This window comes from Ascaphus truei, chromosome 4 (genome assembly GCF_040206685.1).
Source record: "Ascaphus truei isolate aAscTru1 chromosome 4, aAscTru1.hap1, whole genome shotgun sequence".
Lineage (NCBI taxonomy): Eukaryota > Metazoa > Chordata > Amphibia > Anura > Ascaphidae > Ascaphus > Ascaphus truei.
This window is the reverse complement of record NC_134486.1, coordinates 149,842,110-149,868,434: the sequence shown is the minus strand read 5'-3', so window position 1 is coordinate 149,868,434 and position 26,325 is coordinate 149,842,110. Positions and strand designations below refer to the sequence as shown.

The window sequence follows — 26,325 nt, the reverse complement described above, 5'->3', positions numbered from 1 at the left end:
GATTCAGCGTCCTTTAGTAGAGCTGATAGAATTATAGACTTAGTGGACCAATGCCCTCACCCCACTGCCAGGGGTGATGGGGAGAATCCAAGACGTTGGAGTGGGCCACGTGGTATTGAAGCCCTAGCCCAGACCATCCTGCCGGAGGAGCGACTTGGAGGGAAGGAGAGGAGGAATTATCTGGGTGGAAGGCGAGCGGTGTAATAACCCGTCCTGGCTATTGTTGTTGTGGCTGCTGGAAGCCACTATCGTTGGGATATTGCTGCTCTGTCAATAAAAGAGACTATTTGTTATTATCGTGAGGCAACTAGGGGGGTCAGCCTGTTAACCAGTCCAGGGACCATGGCCCAGGGCCCGCGCTATGAGAGGCCAAAAGCAGGAGACGCCCTATAACTAGAAAAGAGGTACCATAGCTATCACCCACACACACGCCCCACAGAACACTTGCATGGTAAACATCGAGTACAGTGCACGGAGGAGAGGAGTTCTGCAGAGCCTGGGGTACAAGCCACCTCAAATTAGTGAGAAACAGAATGCAGAGCACCCAGTTGACAGTCTGTCAGTGTATTTTAGGTATGAGATACCCGTTAGACATTGAGGATAGAGCACATGGACATTTGGAGGACTCGTCCAAAATGGCGGCCATCCCTACATGCGCTCCGCGGAGCAAGGACAGTGATCTAAAATGGCGGTTCCCGCCGAGCCTGGAGCAATCACGTGCTTTGTGCACAGAGACAATCAGGAGAATGTGGCGGGACATGTGTAACAATTTGGCGCCAAACCCGGATTCTTTGCAAGGGGAGCGGAGCGGCGCGAAAGCCGAAAGCCCACCCATCTGTGTCGTGAATGGTCAAAAAGCCCGGCCACGCCATGCTGAAGAAGAAAAGATCCCGCCTCTGGAGCCCAAGGAGAGCCAATCAGGAGAGTCCTCCCCAGCGAAGGGAGAGACCGGAAGCCTGAGCGAAGAGCGTCACTTTTGTCTAGCATTCGAGGAGCAAGGAGCTGGAACACTGAGCTGTTCCCACCCTGAGCGAACCATGTCCGAGATAAGTACTTCCATCTACCAATTACCAGGAGGCCTATTGGAAGTGGAGGTAGCCGAGCACGAATACGTTCGGTGTTTGTGCGTCCACTGCGGAATACCGGGCGCGGTACCAAGCACCAGGGCCCGCTGCCCTCAATGTGGCGCATTTTATCTTTGGCTGAACGAGCCGTGGCCTTTGTTCGGAACCCCACGGGGTGCCTCTCCGGGAACCTTGATGGAGGTGGCGGAAGGAAAAGAAAAGACTGCCCTGGATCCCCGTTATACCAAATCGGGAGGAACCAAGGCTCCGCTCGCTATTAAACTGAGCGAACGGGCAACAGAGAAGAGCGCAACCGCAGTGAAGGTAACAGAGCGAGAACACTTTGTACCTATACCCACTGGTTGTATTGCCGAAGAACCGGGTGACTCCCCAGCGGAGGAGCCGATTGTGATTTCTTCAGAGGACGAGATTGGCGTGACGTCGGTGGCGATGCGCCTACCGGCGAACCACCCCAAAGGCATCAAGAAAGAGCAGACAAGTCCAGAGACCATCCGACGGTGAGCGCTGGTGCGGCCGGAGGCCCGTAAGAGTCCCACCGCAGTGGTGACTCCCAGTGCAACAGAGACGGAGACCGAGACGATCCTAGAGGATCCCGATGTCATCAAAAAGCAGCGGAGCAGTAAGGAGATCCCACCACCCCCTTACTCCCGCCAGGCGCAGACCGCACTCACGGTGAACGAGAAAGAGAGGCTTGAGGCCTACTTGATCGGCCATGCACCGGATGCTCCGCCACCGCCCCCGCCAGTCCTCGGCGCACTGCCGGTGCGGCTGGAGATTCTTCAGGCAATCCTGACGACAGCGGTTCCGGTTCCACTGGGAAGAAGAAAAGTCCTGGAGGAGTGTTCTCCTCTCGGAGCACAGACGCCGCCATTGCCCTGGCTGCCCTACAGAGTCGAGGCCCCTCCCGAGAAACCCGAAGTATGGTGGAGAGTGCCTCTAAGCACCGATTCCTTTGGCGGGGTGTCACCCGCTTGCTGGACAATGCCCTGGACGTTCCCCAGCCCCGGCCTATAGCCCCACTGCCCCGGCCACTGCCCCTGCCCCATCCCGAGTGGTGCCACCGGGACCTACCAGGGATAAGTTACTGCAAATACTCCAAGGACTTGCAGGACTGGGAGTTGAGTGAGGAAGGGTCTGATGGGGAGATACCGTATTCAAGTGTTATACCTGTACCTAACCCTGTGCCGTTTTCTCCTGCAGCTAGAGGGAGGGCCCGTGGGTCTCACCCTCCAGTAGAGACTGGGTCTACTAGTAAAGTGGTGCACAAAATGAACCCCACTAGGTATTACAATGCCAAGGAAAGGAGAGATTGCTCGCGATCTACTGATGCGGGTACGTCCGATGTATCATCACAGGTAGAGTCTGATGTAGAACGCACTAGTCAGGCCGCAGAGTATGAACACCGCGACAAATGGTGGGCGCCTTTGTTCACCGGATACCACGAAGGGATGGACCGTACGCGGTTCTTGTTAATTAAGAACGACGTAGTAGATCATTGGTGGGCGGCTGGTTCTTTCACTCCGCAGGAGATGGAGAATGAGTTAGATCACCGGTTTAGGGAGATAGAACAGAAACGTATTGTACCTCGAGGCCCCAGTATATTGTACGATGAGGTAGCTCCAGAGGAGCCTGTATTTTGGGTACTGCCAAGCAGGGCAGGGCACCGCACACTCACCAAGCTAAGTCGAGCTGACCGGGCCATAGTCGCTAGATACCGGCAGTCACACGGGTATGAGTATCCCTACGTGCCTGAGCCCATCATGAGAGAGATTGAAGAGAACTGAGACAGTTGGCTTAGGGAGGCAGTCCAGGAGTACCTTCAGACCAAGTTTGGTCAGGGAGGGTATCACAATGAGGATAAGATTAGTGAGCTAGTACGCATATGGAGCATCCGTATGTGTATTTACATGCACGGTGTTACATACAGGCCTGAGCATGGGCCGGTTCAGTCGTTCGCTGTGACCGTCACTGACCATAATGGACGGCGGGAAAGAAAGCCTGATCCAAGGCATTATCTGTAGGGTTCTCCATGTCGGGAGTACCCGGGTGTACTTGTATTAGAACTACCTCATTATGCCATGTATTATGACAATGTAATGTGTGCTGTTTCCCAGGTGGTTCGCCGCAGTATGGTTCTGCTAAAGATAGGTCCAAGTGGGGACCATTGGATTCCACCATAGGGAGAGTGTAGCCCCCTGTAAACAGCACAGGCTATACCTATCTTCCTTCTGCTGTGGTAAGTCCTGTTAAGATCAGACACCAGTAATCATCATGGGTTTTCCCCCTTCATAGCCCTATCCTGAGTGGTAGACGCAGGCCTGGACTCTGCTGCAGGCGTGAGCAAGAGGGGAGGTACTGCTGATATCACGAGGGGCGGGCTAGCTCTATATTTAGCAGCCAACTCCGGTGAGTAGAGTTAGAGTTGATAATAATATCGAGAGTCTGGAGTTGCCGGTTAGTTATGCCGGGAGTATGCAGTTCAGTTAATATGCCATGAGTCAAGGAATCCTGCGGATCGGTCCGAGGATTTGGAGGAGACTACGGTCTCCCCTGCGCAGAGTGCAGGAGAGAGAGGAGCGGAAAGATTCAGTGTCCTTTAGTAGAGCTGATAGAATTATAGACTTGGTGGACCAATGCCCTCACCCCACTGCCAGGGGTGATGGGGAGAATCCAAGACCCACAGCGAGGCTAACCTTGGGGGTGGGCCACGGGGTATTGAAGCCCTAGCCCAGACCATCCCGCCGGAGGAGCGACTTGGAGGGAAGGAGAGGAGGAATTATCTGGGTGGAAGGCGAGCGGCGTAATAACCCGTCCTGGCTTTTGTTGTTGCGGCTGCTGGAAGCTACTATCGTTGGGATATTGCTGCTCTGTCAATAAAAGAAACTATTCGTTATTATCAAAGACTGTGTGTGACTTGGAAAGTACTACCCTGGGACCCAAGGGGTTCTTCTATACCGGTCCTGTCCCATATTCCTGGGAGTATAGAAGATGGAGGCGCTGCACCACTAAGAGATCATGGAGGCTATCACCCCAGAAGCCCGGTCCTGGCTCCCCCACAACATCGCGGGAAGCTCAGGCCCTCCTGTTCCTCACAGGTACGCACCACACCGCATGTAATCTGCCCTCATGCACCCTAGACACCATCGTAGAGTCTGGGGGAAGGGGGGAAGCAGGGTTACACTAGTTTAAAATCTCCTCCAACCTTTTTAGCATTCTCCCCCCCTAGCACAGAAGATCCCTCTTCATTGAGGTGCAATCCGTCGCTAGAATATAGATGGCACCTCTCAGAAAAGGAATCCCAGTGCTCTAAGAACCCAAACCCCTCCTTCCTGCACCACTTTCTTAGCCATGCATTAACCTCCCTGATCTCTGACTGTCTCCCTGCGGTAGCGCATGGCACTGGTAGTATTTCAGAAAATACTACCTTGGAGGTCCTTGCCTTAAGCTTTTGGCCTAGATCCCTGTAATCATTTTTTAGGACCCTCCATCTTTCTCTAACTTTGTCATTGGTGCCAATGTGTACCAAGACCGCCGGGTCAATCCCAGCCCCCCCCAACAATCTGTCTACCCGATCCGCAATGTGCCGAACCCGAGCACCCGGGAGACAACAAACTGTTCGGTTCATGCGGTCCCGGCAACAGATTGCCCTATCTACCTTCCTAATAATGGAGTCCCCTACCACCAAAATCTTTCTTTGTATCTGAGCATCCTGGGTCCCCACTGTGCTGGAGGAAATATTCCCCTGTCTGCTAGAGGAATTAGTCTCCCCCAGCCTTGCCATTTCTGCCCCAACATTCTCAATATCTTCACTCAACGTGGCAAATCTATTGGGATGTGTCAGCTCAGAAAAAACATGCCTCTCCCTATTGCCCCTGCTTCCTTGTCATTACAGAGCGTATCCTATGATAAGGGACATTAACAAGATCAAGAGAGTGGTCCAGGCCCAGGCATGGATCGACAGTGGAGAAACTTTCCAGGATTGCATCTTCACTAACGTGTCTACTGTATCACTGGAGAGATTTGCCACCTTTGCATTCCACAAAAAAGGTCGCATATCTACAGTGGCGGCCGCCTTTAACCTAAATCGGCTAGATCCGCGGCTGTCGGATAATCTCGGTCAGGTGCGTTTTTTTTTTTTTGGTCTTGAGTGAATTGCGCTATTTTAGCGCTCGTGATATTAGCATTTTATTCTCGCTGTCTGCAATACTGCAATGCCGTGTAAAAACTCAGGGGGGCGTTTGCGAGCTGTTGTCTTGGAAATCTAATACCTTCGCGGTTCAACCTACGTCAGTACACAGTCTGTGTGTGCGCGCAGTAATTGTAAATTTGCATATTTAAAGTATACATGCATTTGCAGTGCTGTACTGTACAGTATGTCTCATTTGAAAATTGTTGAAACGCATAGGCGTGTTCAGTACTGTAACAGTGTCACATTTCGGCATATACAGCGCTCTCCCCTCGCTCAGGATAATTAACTGCACTGCAGGGTATTTCAACTTCTTATCTTTTCTGCAATGCAGTACATTTCTCCCACACCATTCCTTTGAACGTGTGTTTGGTTTCAATTACATTTATGCTTGACAGCAGGTGATTACTGCACATGCGCCTGTAACTTCGCCCACCACTGCTTGCTTGAGTGAGTGACCAAAAAAAAAAAAATTATTATAATTTTTTAATTGTCATTTTCTCCACAAGCCTGCAAAAACCATCTTGATATTACGATATTCAATCTGTAGCTTTTCACTGCGACCCTGTGCGTTTGACTGCACATGGTTGATTTGTGTGCTTTTTACGTACTGTATTTGGGGGTTTAGGGATCATATTATTATGATGAATTGCCTTTTGAAATTAAAGTATGTCATTATCTTTGAACTTCATGCAGCTGTACCCTGTAGCACCCTCCCCCACGAACATACACAAGGCTCGCTCAAGGATTTGAAACTCCACAGTCATTAATTTTCTGAAGCTTGACATTGTGTTCTTAATCCGTCCATAGCCGAGCGTCAATCACCTCACTGCGCCTGCGTGTAATCCTCTTTGAGATGGGAGCTAGCTGATTACTGCGCATGACTCAACCAACCCCCCCCCCCTCCACAGAGTCATTAATTTTCTGAAGCTTGACATTGTGTTCTTAATCCGTCCATAGCCGAGCATCAGTTACCTCACTGCACCTGCGTGTAATCCTCTTTGGGATGGGAGCTAGTTGATTTCTGCGCATGCGCCTGTAACTTCACCCACCACTGCTTGCTTGAGTGAGTGACCAAAATTTTTTTTTTATTATAATTTTTTAATTGTCATTTTCTCCACAAGCCTGCAAAAACATCTTGATATTAAGATATTCAATCTGTGCTGTAGCTTTTGGGATCAAATTATTATGATGAACTGCCTTTTGAAATTACAGTACTGTATGTAATTTCTTTGAACTGCTGCATAGCAAATCCTTCATGCAGCCCCCTCCCCCATGCACACACACAAGGCTCACTCAAGGTTTTGAAACTCTTATCGACAGACACCCCCACAGAGTCATTAATTTTCTGAAGCTAGGTCATTGTGTTTTTAATCCGTCCCTAGCCGAGCGTCAATCACCTCACTGCATCTGCGTGTAATCCTCTTTGAGATGGGAGCAAGCTGATTACTGCGCATGACTCACCCCCCCCCCCCTCCACAGAGTCATTAATTTTCTGAAGCTAGTCATTGTGTTTTTAATCCGTCCCTAGCCGAGCGACAATCACCTCACTGCGCCTGCGTATAATCCTCTTTCAGATGGGAGCTATCTGATTACTGCGCATGACTCACCCAAGTCCCCCCCAACCCTGAGGCTTTGTTTACGGTAACGCTTTGGAAAATCCCTTCTCAAATTTGACATGTAAATCTGATTTGCACAGCATTGTGAGAATTGAGAGTTAAAAAAAACATTAACTGATTCATGTTGTTTTGTCATTCATTCTTTTTCTTTGGTGTACTGTAGGTGTGGGGGGGGGGGGTTGTCAATGATTATGATTAGCAGGAATGTAAATAAATATTTATTTTATCAGGAACAAAAAAATACAAATGTAAAAATAATAATGAATAATACATAATGCAGTCTTTATTAAGTTCTTCTGGCAGATTGAAATTGGATAAACATTTATAAAACATTTATAAAACATGGATAAACATGAATAATGCACATTTATAATAATATTATTTAATAATATATCATTTATAATATATATATAGTAATATAATTTTTTCCGTCTTTATCTTCTTCCTCATTCTGTGTACAGTACAGTAGTTCATTGAGACAGGAGAGGTTTTGTGTACATCATAACTGCTGTTTATATACTGTACACTTGACTGTACAAACAGATTAGACTGTACACAACACCCCCCTCTCCCCCAGTCCATCCTTTTTTCCTGAAAAGACAAGAAAACAAAAAATTAGTGCAGTTATGTGTGTACTGTATTATGGCATTGTGTGATATGTAGTACTACAGTAGATGGCTGGTGCTGCCTTCTCTGGAAAGAAAAAAATTGAGCAGTTAGGTGCATACTGTATTACTGTATGGCATTGTGTACTGTATAGCTACTCCACATTGGACTACAGTAGGCAGTTAGTACTGTCAAACTAGTCTATACTGGAACTACTGTATACTCTGACTACTGTTAAATACTATGTAACCAGATGGCTGGTGCTGCTCTCTCTGGAAAGAAAAAAATTGAGCAGTTACTGTACTGTAGGTGCATACTGTATTATGGTATTATGGCATTGTGTATGCAGTTAGGACTGTCAAACTAGTCTATACTGGAGCTACTGTATACTGACTATTAGGAAAGAAAAAATCTGTGCCATACTTACCTGTGTCATACTGTACTTACAATACTAACAGTACAGTACTACTTTCCTGATGCTTGCCCATTACGCGCGATCACAATGGGCAACACAGTCGCAATATAGTCAATATATTTATTGCAGCGTTCCACGGGGAGTACATCGTTCCAAAAACTCAGTATGCTTTTCGCCAACTCATCCTTTTTGGAGGGTTACACCACCTTCCGGATATGGTCCTTCAGCTGATGCCAGACCATTTCGATCGGATTGAAGTCTGGCGATCTGTAATTGGAAAAAAAGGACAATTAGTTTAAGAGATACAGTACACAGTAAAAACAGTGGAAAAAATATGAGACACGGTTACCGCACTTACTCCGCTGGTGTCTTCACCCAGTTGATACCGCGCTCAAGGATATGCGCTGTTGACGCGGTATGCTTCGGATCGTTGTCCTGGTAGAAACGGTGACCATCCGGGAACTCGCGTGTGATGTATTCCACTATCTCAGGCACAATTTTGTCTTGGAAGAAAGCTTTATTAATGATTCCTATAACAAGAAAAGAAAAGTGCTCAAAAAACTGCACAATAGTACAGTACAGTGCATAAGGCTACACTAGTACAGTACAGTGCATAAGGCTACATTATATTTTATATATTTTACCTTCAAAGATGACAATGCATCCTGGTCCACGCCTAGAGATGGCACCCCACACATGCATCTTCATGGGGTGTTTTGGCCGCGGCTTCATAGATATGCGACCTTTTTTGTGGAATGCAAAGGTGGCAAATCTCTCCAGCGATACAGTAGACTCGTCAGTGAAGATGCAATCCTGGAAAGTTTCCCCACTGTCGATCCATGCCTTGGCCTGGACCACTCTTTTGATTTTGTTTACATCCCTTATCATGGGGTACGCTCTGTAATGACAAGGAATAAATAATTTTAGCGGTACAGTACAGTTTCCTAAACAACAATTTTACCTCCTGTACTGTCCAGTACTAACCTCACACGTCTATATTTCCATCCAATTCTGCGTCTCATCTTCTTTATGCTGGTCTCGGATATAGTCAGATTGTGATTTTCCTGCAGAGTGTATTTGAAAAGACACAAAAATCACCAGGCGCTCCTGCGAGTGTTTCAGATAGGAGGAAATAATACAGTATAGTGAATGCAAAATATAGAATGAAATGATATACAACCAGTGCCAGTTTGCAGCTTGACCTTTAGTGGATCTTCCTTATAGATCCTTATATAGTTGCAATGTCCAGAAGTCAGGGAGTGCAGACACCAGGATGGACATATGAGGAGAAAAAACAATAACACAAATGATAGTGCAATCCTGTAGGGTAAAGAAATGTTCCAACTGGGAATGGGGACATGCACAGTGGATAAAAACAAAATGTAGACAGATAGCCACTGCTATAGTCCTATGGGGTAAGAGGCTGGAATATGATCAGGTATACACATGACACAGTGGTTGAAATCAAGAATGGCCACACAAATGTAGAAAATGATGATTGTATACTGTACATTCGTAAAACATCACCATACTGTTTCAGGTATTCTATCCTAATCAATAACAACGGCCACTAAACTGTAGACTCCGGTACATGTTTTTTTAAATCCGATTCAGCAATGTGCAGGCATTGTTACACAAAGCGATATTATCCATCGAAATCCTTCCATTAGCCGTTTTCTTTTCTGAGGAAAAACAAAAAGAAAAGTTTACTGTAATGGTCAGTCCCCTAAAGAAGTTCCCAGTCAGTACCACCAACCTACCGTCAATGTACGACACGCATATACGTTTCAAGAAGGTTCCAATGCGCATGCGCCTAGCGTTCCACCAATTGTCCAGTACTGTATCTGCAGTACAGTACTGTGGAGCCGCTCAGCCAATGATATTGCTTACAGGAGAATCGCTTGACTTTTAAATCGCACCGATATTGATGTTGTCAAAATAAAAAAAAACAGAAAATAATACGGCAACAATACTCACCATAGAATTTCCCAATTAGCTGGCGCCGGTGCCAGGCCACTGCCAGTCCAGTATTCTTGATCATACACGTTGACAGTTGGCAGCGGGACTACTACACCTGTAGTCAGCTGATTAGGCTGGATATCGCTTAGGAACATGCAAGCTTGCTCCAAACTGCACGCGAAATCCGGCTCAGGCTGCAGGTGTCCGTGCGTGGACAGACAGCGAGGGTTTTCACTGACGGTGGGACCGTTATTGGAAGCCGGTGCTGGTGCTGGCGCATTGCTTGCCAGCGACTGTCGTTTCTTAGTTGGTTTTAACACGACCTTTCGCCTTTTGCCATCTGCATGATCAGAGATACAGGAAAAAGCCGGTGATACACACCAATACCCTCAAATAAATTCGGGATCAATACGATAAAAACATGGATCGCTACATAACCTTTTCCTTATTGCACGCTTCCACACATGAGGAGCTGGCAAAAATTTGTAAAAGTCATAGTTTTCGATAAAATACTGATAAATTTGAACAACTGTTGCCATCTTATCATCTGTTGCATTAATCGCGGCCCATATCAAATACGCGTAAGTTCTGCCGGGTTTTTGGAAAACGGGCTGCACTTGAACACTCATGGTGGCGGGTCTCTGGAGAATAACAGAAACTGGTCTTTGTCTTTCTTTAATATGAAAAGCCTAAATTGATACATTATTGTAACCTCTTCCTTCAGTCTCAAGGCCAATTTACAATAGCACACTGTGGTATCTTTTTTAAACGAAACACCTGCAAGTCGACACATTACTGAAGCGCATGCGCATTACAATTCATGAATATCTGCCATCTGGCGGACACGCGAAGAATTGCAACCTATTAAATCCGAACCATTCTCAATAAATGCATGAACCGCACATCAACCGCGCATGACCCGCGGCTGAGAACGCAACATGATTGCGGCATGCACCCGGTGAAGTGCGTCGCATTCGGGGAAAAAAACAGGAAAAATGCGGTGATGTTTTAGAATAAAAGGGGCCGCAGCAGTATGAAGCCGCGTCCAAAACACCCAGTGAAGATGCATGTGTGGGGTGCCATCTCTAGGCGTGGACCAGGATGCATTGTCATCATTGAAGGTAAAATAAGTCACACGCTTTTGCCTTATGCACTGTACTGTACTAGTGTGCAGTTTTTTGAGCACTTTTCTTTTCTTGTTATAGGAATCACGAATAACGCTTTTTTCCAAGAGCAAATTGTGCCTGAGATTGTGGAATACATAACACATGAGTTCCCAGATGGTCACCGTTCCTACCAGGACAATGATCCGAAGCACACCGCGTCAACAGCGCATATTCTTGAGCGCGGTATTAACTGGGTGAAGACGCCAGCGGAGTATGTGCGGTAACCGTGTCTCATTTTTTCCCACTGTTTTTACTGTGTATCTCTTTAACTAATTGTCCTTTTTTTCCCCCTCCAATGACAGATCGCCAGACTTCATGCCTATGGAAATGGTCTGGCATCAGCTGAAGGATCATATCCGAAAAGTCGCGAAACCCTCCAAAAAGGATGAGTTGGCGCAAGGCATAATGAGTTTTTGGAACGATGTACTCACCGTGGAACGATGCAATAAATATATTGACCATATTGCGACTGTGTTGCCCATTGTTATCGAGCGTAATGGGCAAGCATCAGGAAGGTAGTATGTATGGAACTGTACTGTAGTATGGTAAGTACAGGCACACCCAGTACAGTACTGTATGATACAGGTAAGTATGGCACAGATTTTTTCTTTCCTGAGAGAGCAGCACTAGCCATCTGGTTACAAAGTATTTAACAGTAGTCACAGTATACAGTAGTTCCAGTATAGACTAGTTTGACAGTAGTAACTGCATACTGTAGTCCAATATGGAGTAGATATACAGTACACAATGCCTTAATATGCACCTAATTGCAGAATTTTTTTCTTTCCTGCGAGAGCAGCACTAGCCATCTGGTTGCAAAGTATTTAACAGTAGTTACAGTACACAGTAGTTCCAGTATAGACTAGTTTGACAATTGTTTATACAGTGTGTGTCCCACGGCATTCCGGCACTCACGATCACGTCATCGCTCTATCACTGATGATGGAACAGAAGAGAAGAAGTCCTCTTCTTCTGTTCCCCTTCCTGCTAGATCGCTATTTCCCCCTAAAAATGAGCCATGAGATTATATCGGAGATATTTACGTCTTGGGACCCCTAGAGTGCCAGACCACATGACGTAGTAACTACGTCTATACGCACTCAAAGGGCAAGAGAAATGAAAGTATACAGTACCGTTGTGGAATTAGTGTAATCACACTTCAGCCACACCCTAGGTTTCTATTCCAGAAATAGAAAAGTTCAATGATTGAGGAGATCTCATAAAAGTTTAGGGATGTGTGAACAGTATGGTTTTATTTTAATACAGGTTTCATGAGAATTACAACATTTGTTCTAAAACCTTTTATAAGCATCAAAAAAAAACAAGAAAACTTTCAATGAATTAGTCCCAGTAAAACAAAAATCTGAAAAATCTGGGGAATTAAATCACAGCTCATAAAGTGACACCTAAAACAGGCATGGACATTATGTGCACTGAGACTAATGCTTATCCACACAGCTAATTATATGCAAGAGCATCTCATTAGCAGTCGATTAACGTCACAGTATTGTAGCATAATGGTGCGTTATCTTCCAATAACGAGATGTATGTCTTGGCGTTACTCCGCTCCAGACACTGACATAGGTGTTTAGATCAAGATGAGAAAGAGAGGAGAAATACCACGGGATATAATGCTATGTCAGTTATCTCATACCTAGCTGTGCCAATACACCCATCTAGTTTTATGTACAATCCAGGGGGAGCATATACGGGTAGGAGAAAAAACAGTGAAAAACACAATATAAGTGCAGACGTAATTCTAGTGTTGGAAAAATACTGCAGCAGGCTTGGCTCTATACACAGCCTACTCAAAGATGGTAGATGTAAAAAAGCAGGTGTTTTTTAAATGTGGCTTTGGCTGAATACTCTCTGATGTATGGTGGTCAGGACTCCCATCAGTTGGCTCAGAGGAAATGATCCAGCGTATAAGGGTAAAGAGAGACTAATATAGCGCAGATCAGTCATATAAAAATGTTATGTAAGAAAACATAAAAAACGCACTTACAACAGTGCCATTAAAATCGGGCATTTAACACATTAATATGTAGGCAGGATCAGTACGTCGCAGTGTTTCTCACCACCCTTTTCTTCTCAGTCAGCTGGGACTTGGCGTGGGCTGTACTCCATCGCGTCCGTCGGAACTGTGACATCACGGATGCCCTGTCTCACGCTCCAGTTCCCGCGATAGAATACCAGGTGGGGGCTGCTCGGTGCTGATTTCCTGCCTCACAGAAGTCTCTCCACTCGAGTGGAGAGACCTCTGTAGTCTCTCTTTACCCTTATACGCTGGATCATTTCCTCTGAGCCAACTGATGGAAGTCTTGACCACCATACATCACAGAGTCTTCAGCCAAAGCCACATTTAAAAACACCTTCTTTTTTACATCTACCATCTTGTGAGAAGGCTGTGTATAGAGCCAAGCCTGCTGCAGTATTTTTCCAACACTAGAATTACGTCTGCACTTACTGTATATTGTGTTTTTCCCTTTTTTTTCTCCTATATGCTCCCTCTGGATTGTACATAAAACTTATTCGCTCTTTTGGAACCAGAGAAGACAGGTCCCACCAGCGGGTTTGAGCTGGGAGTATTTCATATACAGTATTTCATATATTTTATCATTGAATGATATACATAGATAATTGTTTCACTTGCACGTTGTATGATTGGTTGTATCCAACATCATTAGATATTCACTTTATTTCTAAATGAGTACTTAAAGGAGTTCGCGCCTTTTTTTCACTTTTTACTTGTATCCAGACCATGTAAAAGTTCTATTTCAAGTTTATGGGGTGTCCTATTTAAGTTTATTACAGGGGTGTGCACACTGGGGTGCAATATTTTCGGGGAAGGCGCGGCGGCTGCAGAAGCCCTGCGCCCTTCCCCACGGCATTTAAATAAAGTGCCAGGGGATCGCGTGAGGCCTCTGCAGTGTCTCCTACCTTGTCTTCGGCAATGTAGCGTCAAATTACGCTGTGTGGTCATGTGACGTGACGCGTCACCACGGCAACATGTGTCAAATGATGCTCCGGGTCACAAGACCCCGCACATCATTTGACGCCGGATTTTATATAACGGAGGGGTGGGGGGCGTGAGCATAGGGGTTGGCAGGCAGGGGGCTGCAGCGCACAAAGTTTGCGCACCCCATACCTATTATAACTAACGTCAATAAGTTCCAGTATTAACCTTGACGGACTTTAGAGGATATGTAATGTTCTAACTGCTCGTGCATATAATTAACATCAGTTATAGTTAACACAATGTCGTTTAATGGAAAAAACATTAACTGACTTACAGACCTTTCTGGATGTGGTACAAGATGGGGTATTTCTAGCAAGAGATATTAACAATATTTTACATTTTACTTTCTCAACATCTCTCCCACAATTTGCATATTTCCAGGAAAGAATAACCATGAAGAGTATCGTTTCCATGTACAAACAAACAGCTTACCTTGAGAAGTTAAGGAAATGAACATGTCGGGTAAATAAATATGGCTGCTCAGCAGTACTGATGTTTTTAATCAACTCCAGCTAAAAAAAAAAGATAGATATTAAAGCAGCAGTTCAGGCAATATCCTACATGTGTTTTTTTTTTTTAATAAATCAGTTCTGTACAATGAGAAAATACTTGTAGCATTTAAAAAATGCAAAAAAAAATGTTTTAAAGACATTTTTAATGTTTCTAATGTAGGAAGCATTTCCAAAGTGACAGCCCCCTTCCCCTTCTGATAGGCTCTGGGTCTTGAAACCCGCCTCTCTCTAGCATTGAACCAATTGTATCTACAGTAGTAACTACAGTACCTAGTCAATCATATTCCTGGAACTACATTGCCCAGAAATGCTGTGCAAGAAATGAATTAAATAGCCCCGAGCAAGCGATTAATTACAGGAGAACAGATCGATCTGCAGTTTAGCTAATCTCTTGTCAGTGTGCAGATTGTATTGATGCACATATTGAATGGGAATTTTTTTTTTTTTTAACAGTGTCTTGTACTGCAGCTTTAATATGAAGCCCTCCAGTAACCATGTTTTATTTTGCAGTCTAAAATGCAGCACTCTACATATGTGGAAACCCCCCTGCAACTTTAAAGCAACAGTTCTTCCCCCAATGAACCCTCTCTACTTTTTTAACTAGGTGGGAAGCTGGGGATCCCCGGAGCTGAAACTCCTTAATTTCAGCTCCAGGGACTCCCTGGTTTCAGAGATACTTAACGGGAACACAAACACCGGAACGTCTTGGTTGTTTAAATCTCCCTTGCTCACACAGGCCAGAAGGAAGCCAATGACATTGTCACTTAGAATAGGCCTGAAAAGATATTTCCCCTGCGGGGACGGCACCAGTGCTACATTTAAAGGTACTGTATATACTTTGGGAACCAGGGGATCACCTGGAGCTGAAACTTATTCTAGATCATTCACCTAGTAGCCCAAGCACTCTGCGTAGGGGTCACACTCGATTCCTCTCTCACATTCTCCCCTCACATTCAAAGCGTAGGGAAAACCTGTTGCTTTGTCTTTCGCAATATTACAAAGATACGCCCTTTCCTCTGTTACTCGACTGCTAAAACTTTGACTCAGGACCTCATTCTCTCCCGTCTTGATTACTGTAACCTCCTGCTGTCCGACCTTCCTGCCGCTCACCTGTTTCCCTTACAATGTATCCTTAATGCTGCTGCCAGAATCACTCTACTCTTTCCTAAATCTGTCTCAGCGTCTCCCCTGCTAAAATCCCTCTCCTGGCTTCCTACAAATCGCGCATCTCACACTCAATTCTCCTCCTCACTTTTAAAGCTATACACTCTTCTGCTCCTCCTCCAACTCAGCCCTAATTTCTCGCCATGCACCATCCTGACTCTTGCGTTTTGCTCAAGGATGTCTTCTCTCTACCCCCTTTGTATCTAAAGCCCCCTCCCACCTTAAACCTTTCTCACCGACTGCCCCACACCACTGGAATGCCCTTCCCCTCAATATCACCCTCTATCCACCTTTAAGACACGCCTTAAAAATACACACTTTCTTAAAGAAGCATATGAGTAGCACTGTGGCTAATACTATACACGATACATAAAGCTTGGCCCCCTGCAGACGCACTTACCAGAATGCCCTCTTCCTGTCTCTGTATGTTCTCCCTACCAATTAGAATGTAAGCTCTTTGGAGCAGGGACTCCTCTTCCACAATATTACTTTTATGTCTGATGCACTAATTCCCATGATCTGTTATTTGTTTTATTTGTTATTTATGATTGTCAAGTGTATTACTACTGTGAAGCGCTGTGAAGCGCTATAAAAATAAAGACATACATATATAGCCATGCATAATAATGGTATATTACTTTCCTCTCTGTTGGCAGTAAGTCCTGGTAAGTACAGGTATGCCAGCAGTAGTTATGGAGGTTTTCCCTCACACCATGGTGAGGTGCCCTATGTATAGAGGGGAGTGGCTGTATGCTCTGAGTCCCTGGATAGTGACATCAGGGATGCGCCTGCCTCCTGAAGTATATAAGGCACAACACAGTTAGTTACAGTGTGTTCCAGCAGCTGTGGAAAGTTGTTGGGAAGTTGTAGTTTCCTGCATAAGGGATTGTAGGAACACTTTGTGACCCTAGTGAAGTAACTAGCGGTCCAGGTTGACCAATCTGCCTGTCTAAGCCACTCTGTGTCCAGGGACCTGGCGCATAGAGGATCTCCCTAGGAGAAGAGGGAATCCCACTTCAATTCTGGAGGGCGTACCTGGCAAAGGGACAGCATGGAGAGATGTGCGGCTAGAGCCGGCAGCTGCATGGGGCAGTCTGCTACATCACCGTCTACAATAAAGATGACCTTGTTAACGATACCCCCACTGTGTGAGTGTGAAATTACTCAGCAGTGGATGGCACCACCAAGAAGGAGTTCCTCACCAGGACCATCTCCCTGCGGAAGCACAGATCCTGATGAGGTGGAGGCGCTGCACATGATGAAAGTTGAACTCGCACCCACTACCTCAGCTAGCTGTCCTGATGACATCCCCTAATACTATCAAGCGGGAGACTCAGGAGTCCTGTTGCCTACAGATGCACCACCAAACACTAACACGTAATGGGGGTTGGTTATTAGAGTACCCGGGCCAATGTGAGATTGGGGGGGGGAAGACCCGTTACACATACTGTACATAATGGGATGTATCAAATTCTGCATTACTTTTTCACCCTGTATTAGTGTCAAACAGAAGACAATCTTTCTTACTGTACATCTAATGAAAACACAAGTAGGAAATAGTGCAGTACTGTACGTCAAAACAAACACTTGATTGTATTAATATGTCACCTAACTTTGATTTCACACTTCTATCATGTTATTACAGTATTTTTTTATTTAATGCAAAAAAATGTTAAATGTTGATCACATACAGTATCATTATACTTTTTATAATACAGTATATTGTCACTTTTTTAATACTAATCTTTTGTATCTGTAACACGTGTCCGTAAGCCCTCCCCCCCCCCCGGCCTAACTTAGGGATGAGTGTATGGCAGTGGGCGCATTACCACATTTATATGGTGCTCTACCTGTTGGTTTGCAGGAGGTCTGAGTTGTCTGCATGATGTTAAGGAGACATGGATAGGACTGGCTCATGTAGATCTCTGGGTTCGTCATGGTGGTGTCAGCGCCTCAAGCAGTGATGGATCCCACCGAGTGTAGGTGTCAGTTCCCATCACTACACAATTACCTCCCTCCTGCCCAGGAACTGACACCTGAGGCAGAGGTATCTTGAAAGGTACTTTATTATAGGGCATTCTGCAGCATCTCTTCTAGCAGCATATCACACTCCACTTGCCCCAGGCTTTCTAGACGGTGCACCTTCTTCGCTAGTGCTCGGCTCCAGGTGGTCTTTAGGCTAACCAGCCTAAAATGAACCAGCTTACCCTGCCATGGGGAAGACTCACAGCCCACCACACTCCCTGGATCATAAACCTCTTTTACCCTCGCCAGGGCTCGGAGAGGAACACTCTCACACTCCTTGCTCCAGGACGAGCAGGGGGCAAGCCAACCTCACCCTCTCAAGGGCTGAGGGGAAGACTCCTAACTTTTAGGCTACTCCGCAAGAAACTTGTGGAAGGGGCGGGCTCATGGACTGTACCCACCTACAAGGGGCTGTACACAGGCCATGAGTCACCGCAGACCTTCCTTCACTTTCTGGGGAAGCAGAAGGGGGTGGGGGGTCAATGGCCCATAGATTAACCTGTTAATGCCTTGATCTTAACAGGACTTACATAGCAGATACATTATGTGGAGAGAAACAGGTACAGATGGACATACCCTGTTACACATCTACAATTTATCACAATTAATTTGCGCTAAAAAATTATATAATTTGTATTGCACAATTTATAATTATTTGTAAGTGTCCATTGAACCATTTATATTGCATGCATATATCACATTCATGGTGTTTGTCTATGTGCTTTGAAGACATAACTATAATAATGATTATTTACCATGCATCATCATATGGAAGTGACTATGAAATGTATGCAATACAAACAGAGATTAAGCAATTAAACTCAGATTACTATCCGCCTACTTCATTTTACTGTCCTATTAGCTGGTATGATTGCCTGAAGATTTCATGCTCCAAACAAGGGGACAACTGATCAGAATATTCCAGCCTGAGAAACAACTGCAACTTAATTCAGATCAGAACCTAACCAAGGGACATTCCTCTTACAAGTAGCTAAAAAAACAGAGCTTTTCACTGAGATCAGGGCAACCAGTAGAAATCTTGGGTCCAGGATAAATGGAAGGAAGCAGCCAATCTCCCCCTAGGACACATAAATGGAGCAGCACCCCTCCCAGGACAAATAAAGGGAGCAGACTCCTCTGCCCCCCCCCCCTCCCAGGACATATACAGTGAGCACGTCCCCCCACCCCCCAGGACAAATAAAAGGAGCAGGGCCCCAGGGCCCTCCCACCTCATTAAGCCCCCTTCCTCATGGTGCACTAGGGTTCCCTGATGGGACGAAAAGAGGGTATGGCTGGGGGGAGGCGAGGTAGTTTGCATCTGTTGTCTAAATTTAGCATAGGTTGAACTTGATGGACGTATGTCTTTTTTCAACCTCATCTAATATGTAACTATGTATGTAACTATGTAACCTTCCAGGCAGATATGTGCCTCGGAAGGGGGGTAGTTATGTGCCAAAGGGAGAGAGTTACAGTATTTGTCTGGAGGAGGTAGCTGTGTGCCTGGTTGGGGGGAAGGTAGTTACAGTATGTGCCTAGGAGGGTGGGAAGTTATGTGCCAGGAGGGGAGAGAGGAGAAGGAGAGGAGAAGGAGACATGAGCCTGGGGGTAAAGGTATGGCATACATAATAGGGGTAATATAATCTACCCTTTGCTTAGTGACGGGAATATTGCACTTGAATACAGTTGCTGATAATCAGTACTTGGTATACTCCCCAAAGTAAAATTTCAGATCTCAAAGTGAAAATAATACATTATAAAAAAAGTAATGGAGTCCTAGGGTACTAAGGGTGTTTTGGCGCAATCCTCTTCAAGAAGGTTTTTTCAGACCTCTTTTAGTCCAAAGACAATATAGAAAGAGGGAGCAAAAGAGTACACAAGAACACCACCATGGTGGACTGTTTTAATTAATTTATTTATAAAATGTTTTACCAGGAAGTAATACATTGAGAGTTACCTCTCATTTTCAAGTATGTCCCGGACATAGTTAATATGACAAATATTACATGGTTAAAAATAGTTACATAAATGAACAGGGTATACATTATATACAATACATTGCATGCAAAGTTAGAGAAGATGTATATTATAGGCTTATATAACAGTTACAGACCAGATTAAAATGTGAGACAGCCTTAGTTTTGAAAGAACTTAAACTGCTAGTGGATGTGAGAGTCTCCGGTAGGTTGTTCCAGTTTTGGGGTGCACGGTTAGAGAAGGAGGAGCGGCCAGATACTTTGTTGAGCCTTGTGACCATGAACAGTCTTTTGGAGTCTGATCTCAGATGATAAGTGCTGCATCTTGTAGGGGTGAGGAGTTTGTTCAGATAGATGGGTAGCTTGCCCAGAAAGTATTTGAAGACAGGAAAGGTGAACTTTGCGCCTAGACTCGAGTGATGACCAATCTAGTTCTTTAAGCATTTCGCAGTGATGTGTGTTGTAGTTGCATTGGAGAACAAAACAGCATGTTGAATTGTAGAGGGTATCAAGTTTGCTAAGGTGGGTTTGGGGTGCCGAGCCATATACTATATCTCCATAGTCTATCATTGACATTAGCATTTAATATGATATTCAGCATTAAAATGGATACTACACTATTGTGGTGTTCGTGTGTGCCCTTCTTCTCCCTTCTTCTAAAGGGTAAAGGACCTGCTGGCAGGGGGAGCAAAACGGAGAGTATTGAGAGCCAATCATGCCTTTTCTCTCATCCACCGTCTTTCAGCAGGCCCTCTTTGACAGGTGCCTCTGCGGATCTAGCACATCTCCGGCAGGGTCCCCAGGACTCCGGTTTCACTGGGCCAAGGACAGTGGTCCCCCCTGTCACCCCACCTGTCAACAGCCCTGACTGGGGTGGCAAACTACAATTTATCTGCCTTCCTTTAACCAAGAAGAACCTTCAGAAGACTCATAGGAGGTCTACTGACAGAGTATAAACTTTGGCAAGTTGGCTGCATGTGATCCTTCTAAATGAACAACAAACATTGAACATATTGCCTCTTTGGAATGGAACATTATTTCACTGTATCCAGAACATACTAGTGCAGAAATTGGTCTCATGTAGCACAATGCATCTGATTGTGCCACTGACACACACAGATTTTGGGAACATAATATAATCTACCCTTTGCTTAGTGATGGGAATTTTCGCTAACTGCTTCAAGCTTACATTAGTGCCTCATTATGTAATTATGATCATTGTTACATAGTTACATAGTTACATAGTAGATGAGGTTGAAAAAAGACATAGGTCCATCAAGTTCAACCTATGCTAAATTTAGACAACAGATACTTTATCCTACTGCACCGACACACTTTATTCGAGCAAATACCCGGTATGTACCTGGCAGATACCTGGAATGCGCCGCTCCTCACCTCTGACAAGCCCCGTTGCATTTGCCTTCCCAGCCTGGGTACATGCCTGGCTGACAGGCGGCTGATCTGTTAAATGATAATGATTAGGATTTAATAGGCTGCAATGCTTCGCGTGTCTACCAGATGGCATAAATTCATGAATTGTAATGCAGTATATATATATGTACTGTGCAGTATTGCAGCCAGCGGGAATAAAATGCTTCAATCCCTGCCGGAAAATAACTCAATGCACTCGGGCAGAAAACAGTCACAAACCTCAATACACCCGGGTATACCCGAATTCGTGGGACTAGCCGAGCTCGAATAAAGTGTGTCGCCAGTGTATATCTAAACTTACTTATTGACCCAGAGGAAGGCAAACAAAAAACCCCAGTGTCCTATCATCCAATGATATCTCATAAGGGGAAAAATAAATTCCTTACTGACTCCAAGAATTGGCAATCGGATTAATCCCTGGATCAACATCCTTCCCATGTTTACTTATTTGGTATATCCCTGTATACCTTTCCCATCTAAAAAGATGTCCAACCTTTTTTTGAACAAATCTATTGTATCTGCCATCACAGTCTCCATGGGTAATGAATTCCACATTTTAACTGCCCTTACTGTAAAGAACCCTTTTCTTTGTTGCTGGTGAAATCTCCTTTCCTGTGCATAAACAAATGCCCACAAAGCTCAATGAACTGAAGCAAAATTGTAAGAAGAGTGGGCCAAAATTCCTCCACAACGATGTGAGAAACTGATAAAGTCATACAGAAAACGATTACTTCAAGTTATTGCTGCTAAGGTGGTTCTACAAGCTATTGAAACATAAGGTATACTTAGTTTTTCACACATAGCTTCTCCATTTTGGCTTTAGTTTTGTTAAATAAATCATGACACAGTGTAATATGTCATGTGTTGTTGTTCATCTGAGGTTGTATTTACCTAATTTTAAGACCTGCTAAGGAACAGGTGATTGTTATTATGTCCTGATATGTAAAACCATAGAATTCAAAGAGGGTGTACTTTCTTTTTCACACAACTGTATGTATATATATATATATATATATATATATATATATATATATATATATATATATATACACATATATACATATATATATATATGTGTGTGTGTGTGTGTGTGTGTGTGTGTGTGTGTGTGTGTGTGTGTGTGTGTATATATATTGTGACATAGTCCAAAGAGGTTAGGCAGCTTTCTGCCCCATTTTAGGTCAGAAAGTGCAGGAATAGTTAAAAATGATCCGTTCCACAGCTTCCCAGTAGCTCAGGCAGCTGGATGGAAAATCCAGACCACAGATTACAATGGCTCTAGTTCTCCCTCACCTGCTCTTCTAATCACATGCACAGGTATTTAGAGCAGAGAGGTTTTGCATTTCACTCTCTCTCCTTAGAGCCTGGAGGCTGGGGGTATCGCTGCTCCCCGGAATCCAGTTCGGGGTGGACGGCCCCTCCAAGTATCACAGTACCAGAGGATTTGCCTGGACACTTGGGACCGAGTTCCCACCACGAACAGATAAGACAAAACAAATGTTTATTGCTGTTGCTAAAAGACTGTGCTGTATCTAGTGACCCTAAATAAGAGAGCATTGTTTTAAGCTGGGGAACCAGGTTAGTTGGCCAGCAGCTGTTAGAGAGACTGATTCTGATGTGTAGTTAGATCCCTGAAAGGGATAGGATTTTGTTTATATGATTTTCGTTTTATTTCTTAAAAATAACAGTGTGGGAAATACTGTAACACTGAAATGAGTGAACTGCTGAATGAAAGTATCTGAGTACCTCTAATCTACACTTGTTAAAGCTGCAGTACCTTACTTGGATGAAAATAAAGCAGACAGAAGCCTGAGTTAAGCAGCATAATACTTTGCATGATCCTGTTTTTTGTATAAATAACCCTAGAAGACTGTGTCGGGAAGAACCCAGACAGACGTCAGCGCTACAAAAGAGGGGCGTTTGTCACATATGGTGGAGAATGCGGGTCGACACTAAAAGTCTGTGGGTTTGCAAATAAATGCGGGGGTTTCAAATGGCCGCCCAGCTAAACTAAAGTACAGATGCTATGAGTGAAGTCTGTCCCACTGTGTATATCAGTTGTGCTTCTAGCATACACAGAGAATGTGCAAGGTGTGGATGCAATAGCACCCTGAACCCAAACAGAAAACCAAAATGTTTTGCTGAAGAAAAAAAAAAAAAAAAATTGCATCTAGCAAGTGCTGTTTGTAAAGCTAATGCCTTTTGCTGAAGTGAATACATTTGCAGCTAGCAAGTGCTGTATGTAAGTTGCTGAAGTGAGTGAAATTGCAGCTAGCAAATTGTCCCTGCCGGGTTTCTAAAATGGCCGATGTGAAATGTTTGTTTTGCAATGCACGTAATCTTGAAAAACAGTGTCCCTTTAGGCCATACGATGATGATGATGACGACTCGTATGTGGCCCCGGGAGGAGAGCCGTACCCACAGATGAATTTAGTATGCTGGGCCTGTCGTGAAGTAGGTCACATGGAAGATGTGTGTCCCAAAATTTTCAAAGACAAACAGCTGCAAAAGCAAGCAACGCCCTGTGAGTGCAAGCAAGATGTGGAAGCTACCAGTGAGTGTGTGCCCAGTACCACTGATATCTCTGCAGCTAATAAAGCAAAAAGAAAGAAGAAGAAAAAGACAACTGTTCCTCAAGTCACAGGGGAAGTGACCGAGCCACTTGAACCTGATCTGTCAGGACATGCGTCAGAAAGGCGCCGAGATGTGCTGCAGACCGGAGTGACCGGCAGAATTGTCACGGGAACAGTGGCAAAGGAAAAGGAGGAGCAAAGGGAAGCTGAATCCTTGAACCAGGATAAAGAGGCTTTGGTTTCTGCACTCCAAGCTGCTCGCCATGATTATGAAGTCCTGTGGCAGGATTTGGTGAAGGAGCGAGAATGTTGGAAGAAGGTGCAAGAAGCGAACGTCGAGTTGCAGAGGTGTATACTCCGAGCTTTACAAGAGTACGAGGCTTTGAAGAAAACAGAGTCTCTCTTACGGAGTGAGCTGGAAGAGGTGACGACTAGTCTGGAAAAGGCCAACATCGTAATTGCCAGCATGGATGAAAAACAGATTAAGGGCCTCATGCAGTAAGCCCCGATAAGGCTTTTTCGGCATTTTATAGCCGTTTTTTGCCCTCCTGATTCAGTAAGCCCCGATAAGTGGGAATTATCGGCAACTTTTCTTCCGAAAAAAATTTTTTCGCCACCCGGCTGCCGATAAGCCACTTATCGGGACTTTTTTTTTCCCGCCTGAATTCAGTAAGCCCCGATCAGCTTTTCGGTGCTGATCGGCAGGCCAGATTGGAGATTTTATGGCCAATCCAGCCCGCCAACTAAAGTTGGCAACTTGCTGAAGGAGAAGCATCGGCAAGGGCGACACTTAGGAAAAATCAGCCCTTTTTCCTGCCTGTGATTGATGCCGGGGGTCTCCGGAGCTGATACCCACACCGGAGCCCCCCGGCATGCATCCGAGGCAGGAAAAAGGCATTTAAAAGCCACTTCATTACCTTAGCGGCTAACCGCTAAGGCAATGAAGGGGTTAACCCACCGTGCCAGCGTTATTGTGGGTAGCGGGGATGGGTGAGGGGGGTATTTGGCCCTGGGTGTGAGTTTAGGACTTGCGGGGGGGATGCGGGGGGCACTTAACCCCTTCACGACCGTAGCGGTTAATACCGATAGCCAATCAGAATGGCTTTGCTGCTATTGCCTTTAAGAAAACGTCATGAAATGACACATGGCCGGACTCACATGGTACTTGAACCAATCAGAGTAGGGATGGAGTTCCCACGCTCTGATTGGCTGGCTTACCATGTGAGTCTGGCCATGTGTCATTTCATGACGTTTTCTTAAAGGCAATAGCAGCAAAGCCATTCTGATTGGCTGTGCTGGCATTGCCTTTAAGTGACGTCATCAATTTTTTTACATCGGCCAAAACACATGGTTTTCACGGCCCAATCAGGGCCGTGGGAACCATATGACGACAAATGTGACGTCATAGGCCTTTAAAAGCCTATGTCGTCTCATTTTGAAGGCAGATGCCGAGGAGGACGGACTTCCTCCTGAAGATTGAAGACCAGGGCGTGGCACCGGACGTCAAGAAGACCCCGGAACAAGGTATTGTAATACAGATTCAGTAAGAATAAAACTAGTACAACCCTTGATTGTCATGTTTTATTATTTTAATGTTTAATTTGTTATGTTTTTTTCTTTTATGGGTTCCTGTTCCTGGATCGTGTCGTGGATTGTTTCTTGGATTTCTTCGTGGCTTGCTTCCTGGATTGGTTCCTGCACTTGTTCTTGGATTGGTTCCTGGTTTGGTTCGTGGATTTGTTCCTGGATTGTGTCGTGGATTTGTTCCTGGATGGTGTCGTGGATGGTGTCGTGGATTGGTTCGTGAGTAAGCTGATCAACGGGAGTCGGTGGGGGCAAGTAATGGTAAGTTAAATAAAGAAATGTACTTAATGTAACTGTTTTTTGTGTTGCTTTTTCATGTTTTCATTTTTTATAATGCATATCATTTCTTCCCACTGTATGTATGTCTGTATGTATGTGTACAGATATATATACAGGGTAAGAAATGATAGTGTTGTTAAAGCTTCTAATTCTGTATTGTTAATCATTGTGGCTATGCATTGATGTGTGCTAAATGTATTTTATTTTTAGACAGATGTAAGTTTTGGGCTTCCAGGCCGTACAGTAGGATATGGAAAGCCTTGCTTTATTATATTGTAATTGTTGGTGTACTTTTGACTATGTTTTGAAGTTGTTCTCTGTTAGGATAGCTTTAGTTCATTGTGTAATTGGTATGGATGGTATTTTAATTGTTTAGGGATGTAATTGATGTGTGGTAATTCATTGATGGTGAGTTTATTGTATTAAATAATATACTTCTTGTGATGTATGGCGATTTGAGTGGCATTATTGTATTGTTAACCTTGATTTGCAGCGTGCACATGCAGTTTACATGTTATGCTACATGTATACACTGTAAATGCAATGTTTTATGAGGCATGTGAGCCTACAGATTGAATGATTAAATGGAATTTGGTTAGGCAATTGGTTTTTATTTCACTGAGGATGTTATGCATAACTGTTGTAGGCATTGCAGGATGGCTTCACCCCTTAATTACCTTTCAGGTTAGTACCCGATAAGGTGATTAAGGGGTTCAGTGTTATGTTAAT

The 26,325-nt window shown here is 44.7% G+C and overlaps 1 protein-coding gene across 3 annotated transcripts in view; it reads right to left on the bottom strand.

Moving 5' to 3' along the window:
- UST (uronyl 2-sulfotransferase) overlaps positions 1-26,325 on the bottom strand; it is an 858,732-nt gene that overhangs the window by 251,758 nt on the left and 580,649 nt on the right. For all 3 annotated transcript variants that reach the window (XM_075596675.1, XM_075596674.1, XM_075596673.1), the window contains one exon: positions 14,488-14,567. In XM_075596675.1, coding sequence (XP_075452790.1) covers positions 14,488-14,567 — 80 coding nt within the window. The remainder of the gene's footprint in view (positions 1-14,487; positions 14,568-26,325) is intronic.